This window comes from Nicotiana tomentosiformis, chromosome 3 (assembly GCF_000390325.3).
Source record: "Nicotiana tomentosiformis chromosome 3, ASM39032v3, whole genome shotgun sequence".
Classification (NCBI taxonomy): domain Eukaryota; kingdom Viridiplantae; phylum Streptophyta; class Magnoliopsida; order Solanales; family Solanaceae; genus Nicotiana; species Nicotiana tomentosiformis.
The window spans coordinates 85,575,432-85,580,581 of NC_090814.1; the positions used below are offsets into that span (position 1 = coordinate 85,575,432).

General features: G+C 45.1%; 1 protein-coding gene across 1 annotated transcript; it reads right to left on the reverse strand.

Annotated features, from left to right (window-relative positions):
* Positions 1-405: 405 nt before the first annotated feature.
* LOC138908118 (uncharacterized) lies at positions 406-3,367 on the reverse strand. The gene is made up of 5 exons (XM_070198758.1): positions 2,896-3,367; positions 2,620-2,736; positions 2,191-2,259; positions 1,301-1,567; positions 406-488 (listed from the first exon to the last, which is right to left on the reverse strand). The coding sequence occupies exons 1-5, from the start codon at positions 3,365-3,367 to the stop codon at positions 406-408; spliced, it is 1,008 nt and encodes a 335-aa protein (XP_070054859.1).
* Positions 3,368-5,150: the final 1,783 nt, after the last annotated feature.

Consider the following 5,150-nt stretch of genomic DNA (forward strand, 5'->3'; position numbering starts at 1 on the left):
GTATACTCGACTGGTAGCTTTTATTGTAAGCAAACTCTGCAAGTGGCAGAAATGTATCCCAAGAAGCTCCAAAATCAATGACACAAGCGTGTAGCATATCCTCCAATATCTGAATAGTGCGCTCGTACTGTCCATCTATCTGAGGGTGAAACGTTGTACTCAATTGAACCTGTGTACCCAATTCTCGCTGCACTAATCTCCAAAATTGTGATGTAAACTGTGTGCCCCAATCTGAAATGATGGACACTGGCACACCATGTAGGCGAACAATCTCGCGGATATAAATCTCAGCCAACTACTCCGAATAATAATTAGTACCAACCGGAATAAAATACGCGGATTTGGTCAACCGATCCATAATCAACCAAACCGCATCAAACTTCCTCAATGTCCGTGGAAGCCCAACTACGAAGTCCATGGTAATGTGTTCCCATTTCCACTCCGGAATTTCAAGTCTTTGAAGTAATCCTCTGATGCTCGTACTTTACCTGTTGACAATTTAAACACCGAGCTACAAACCCAACTATATCTTTCTTCATTCGCCTCCACCAATAATGCTGCCTCAAATCCTGATACATCTTCGCGACACCTGGATGAATGGAGTACCATGAACTGTGAGCTTCCTGGAGAATCAACTCACGCAAACCATCTACATTAGGCACACATAGCCTACCCTGCATCCGTAATACACCGCCATCTGCAATAGTGACTTCCTTGGCATCACCGTGCTGAACCGTGTCCTTAAGGACAAGCAAATGGGGATCATCATGCTGGCGCTCTCTGATGCGATCATATAAAGAAGACCGAGAAACCGCACAAGCCAAAACTCGATTCGGCTCAAAAACATCCAATCTAACAAACTGGTTGGCCAAGGCCTAAACATCCAAGGCTAAAGGCCTCTCTATTACCGGTAAGTATGCTAAGCTGCCCAAACTTTCCGCCTTACGACTCAAGGCATCAGCTACCACATTATCCTTTCCGGGATGATAAAGAATGGTGATATCATAATCCTTAAGTAACTCCAACCACCTTCACTGATGCAAATTAAGATCCTTCTATTTAAATAGATGTTGTAGACTCCGGTGATCGGTATAAACCTCATAATGGACACCGTACAAGTAATGGCGCCAAAATTTCAAGGCATGAACAATAGCTGCTAACTCAACGTCATGGACTGGATAATTCTTCTCATGTACCGTTAACTGTCTGGACGCATAGGAAATCACCCTACCGTCTTGCATCAGTACTACGCCGAGACCAATACGCGATACGTCACAATACATAGTATAAGACCCTAAACCTGTAGGCAACACCAATACTGGAGCTTTAGCCAAAGCTGTCTTGAGCTTCTGAAAGATCACTTCACATTCATCAGACCACCTAAACGGAGCACCTTTCTTGGTCAATTTAGTCATAGGCGATGCAATAGACGAGAAACCCTCAACAAAGCGACAATAATCACTGGCCAAGCCGAGAAAACTCTGAATCTCAATAATCGAAGATGGATTGGGCCAACTCTTAACTGCCTCTATTTTCTTTGGATCCACCTTAATCCCTTCACTGGACACTATATGTCCCAAGAATGCTACCGAACTAAGCCAGAACTCACACTTAGAGAATTTGGCATAAAGTTTCTCCTCTCTCAGCCTCTGTAGTACAATACTCAAGTGTCGTGCATGCTCCTCCTGGCTACGTGAGTACTCCAGGATATCATCAATAAATACTACAACAAATGAGTCAAGATATGATTGGAATACACTGTTCATCAAGTGCATGAATGCTGCTGGGGCATTTGTTAGACCAAACGACATCACAAGAAATTTATAGTGACCATAACGAGTTCTAAATGCCGTCTTTAGAATATCCGAATCACGAATTCTCAACTGGTGGTACCCATATCTCAAATCAATTTTGAAGAATACCCTCGCTTCCTGAAGTTGGTCAAATAAATCATCAATACGCGGCAAAGGATACTTATTCTTGATTGTAACTTTGTTCAACTTCCTGTAATCGATACACATCCGCATAGTACTATCTTTCTTTTTCACAAACAGAACTGGTGCACCCCAAGGTGACACACTAGGCCTAATAAACTCCTTATCAAGAAGTTCCTGAAGTTGCTTTTTCAAATCTTTTAACTCAGATGGTGCCATACAATACCGAAATCAATATCCCTGTCGGGCGGCATACCCAGTAGGTCTGCAGTAAATACATTAGGAAAGTCTCTCACTACCGGTACTGAATCAATAGTAGGAGTATCTGCATCAACATCTCTCACAAAAGCCAAGTATGACAAACACCCCTTCCCAACCATATGTTGGGATTTCAAATAAGAAATTATCTTGCTAGGAACATAATCTAGAGAACCTCTCCACTCAACCTTTGGCAACCCCGGCATGGTCAATGTCACGGTTTTTGCGTGACAGTCCAGAATAGCATGACATGGAGACAACCAATCCATACCCAGAATTACATCGAAATCAACCATATTGAGCAATATAAGATCAACTCTAGTCTCTAATCCCCCAATAGTTACCACACATGACCAATACACATGGTCCACAATAATAGTATCGTCCACCAGTGTAGATACACAAACAGGTGAAACTAAGTGCTCACGGGGCATATCCAGATAATGAGTAAAGTACGATGACACATATGAATAAGTAGAACCAGGGTCAAAGAGTATAGAAGCCTCACTATCGCACACTGAGACAATACTTGTGATCACTGCATCTGAAGCAATAACATTTGGTCTGGCAGGAAAAGCATAGAATGGGGCTTGACCGATCCCTGATCGGCCTCCCCCTCTTGGGCGACCCCTAGCTATTTGACCCCCACCCCGAGCAGGCTAGGCGGGTGGTGAAGTAACAGGTGCTGAAGTGGTAGTCTAACTTCTCTGCTGCACTGGACCTCCTGAGCGATGAGGACATTGTCTCCACATATGTCCAAATTCCCCGCACTCAAAGAAGCTCCCCGGTACTAGTGGTGGTGCTGACTGAATTGGGCCCTGAGAACCATAATAACTACTAGAAGCACCCGATGCAAATGAACCCTGACCTAAAGGGGCACGGGACGAACTATGGGCTGGAACGGCGCCTAGGGATAGCTGACCCTGATGAGAACTAAATGAACCATGGTTGGATGATGCACCACGGTGAACTGGATGACCAGTTTGAGCGTGTCTGTAAGGACGACCCGTTCCGCAGTAAAATTGTCCCCCTGAAAGAACACCACTGAAATCACCTGGACCATGAGGCCTCTTGGCCTCCCTCTCTCCACGTTCCTGACTATGGACCACTTCTATCTGCCGAGCAATGTCAACTACCTCATCAAAAGTAGCACCCGATACTCTCTCCCGAGTCATGAGTAACCGCAACTGATATGTGAGGCCATCAATGAACCTCCTAATCCTCTCCCTATCAGTGGGAACCAACCAAACTGCGTGATGAGCCAATTCAGAAAACCTCATCTCGAACTGGGTCACAGACATGCCATCTTGCCGAAGTTGCTCAAACTGTCTGCGCAGCTCCTCCTTGCGAGACTGTGGCACGAACTTCTCCAAAAAGAGAACAGAGAACTCCTGACATATAAGTGGTACTGCACCGACCGGCCTGCGCCTCTCATAAGTCTCCCACCATCTAAAGGCAGCTCCAGAAAACTAAAAAGTAGTGAACGAGACCCCACTAGTCTCCAAAATACCCGCTGTCTGAAGCATCCGCTGGCACTTGCCCAGAAAACCCTAAGCATCCTATGACTCAGCACCGCTAAATGATGGAGGTCGAAGCCTCCCAGACCTCTCAAGTCTCCTCTGCTCATCATCTGCCATAACAGGGACTATCGAGGCCTGAGCAGCTGCAGCCGGCTGGGCTGGTAGTGCCCCTGGTATCTGAAGTCCCTGTACTACCTGCTATGGAGCGCGGGCAACAGGGGTATAAGTACCTCCCCCGGCCTGAGAAGTGGCTGGTGCGGACTGAGCCAAAACCACCTGAGCAAGGCCAGTGCAAACTATCAATATCTGAGTCAAAGCCTCTTGTAGGCCTGGAATCTCAATGGGCACAGCTGGTGCATGAGCGGGTCCCACCGGCTCAACTACATTTGGAATCTGCTCCTGAGTTGGAGCAACTGGTGGTGCTATAGGTTCCTCTCCAACTGCTGTACGAGCGACACCTCGACCTCTACATTGGCCCCGGCCTCTACCACGGCCCAGGCCTCTCGCGGCCCTAACTGGTGGCACTGGTAGTTGATGGTCCGATATGGTAGTACGTGTTCTCACTATCTGTGAGAGAATAGATTAACAGAATTTTAGTTTTCCAGAATCAACAAGTTCGCACGATAGATTACAAGAAAGTGAAATTTTCCTAAAGGTTCGGCAGCCTCTCGAAGACAAGTACATACGTCTCCATACCAATCCACAAGACTCTACTAAACCTGCTCATGACTCGTGAGACCTATGTAACCTAGGCTCTGATACCAACTTGTCACGACCCAAAAACACAACCTGTCGTGATGGCGCCTATCATGGTACTAGGCAAGAAGACTCTTTACCAAAAATAATGCAATATTTCATTTCAAAAATAACCTTCAAGCTATTTAACGATAAATCTTTCATGAGTAATTTAAATCAAAGAAAAGTGCGAAAATAAAGGCCCGACATCGGGTGTCACTAGTCATGAGCATCTAAAATATCTGTCTGATAATACAAAGACCAATACAGTCTGGAAAACAACTAAAAACATCTATAGAAAGGCAGGAAGGAGAAGAGCAGGGCTGCGATCGCCATGTAGCTACCTTGCTAACTCTAGTAGATCCGCGATGGGATGAAATCAACACTCGCTAGCACGTCCGGTAACACCTGGATCTACACACAAGGTGCAGGGAGTAACGTGAGTACGCCAACTCAGTAAGTAACAATAATAAATAAAGACTGAGCAGTAGTGACAAGCAATAAAGCATATCAAGTTCATATCACAAAAATTCAGTAAAGTACAACATGCTTTAAAAATCAGTGTTTGAATGAAATCATCTCGTTTAAACCCTGTTCCAGTAAAAATCATTTAAAGATATTTTTCAACAGTTTTTCAAACAAAGGCTCAATGCAAAGGTGAGCAAAAATGATGAAATTATAAACAACCCCTCGGGTAAAGCTC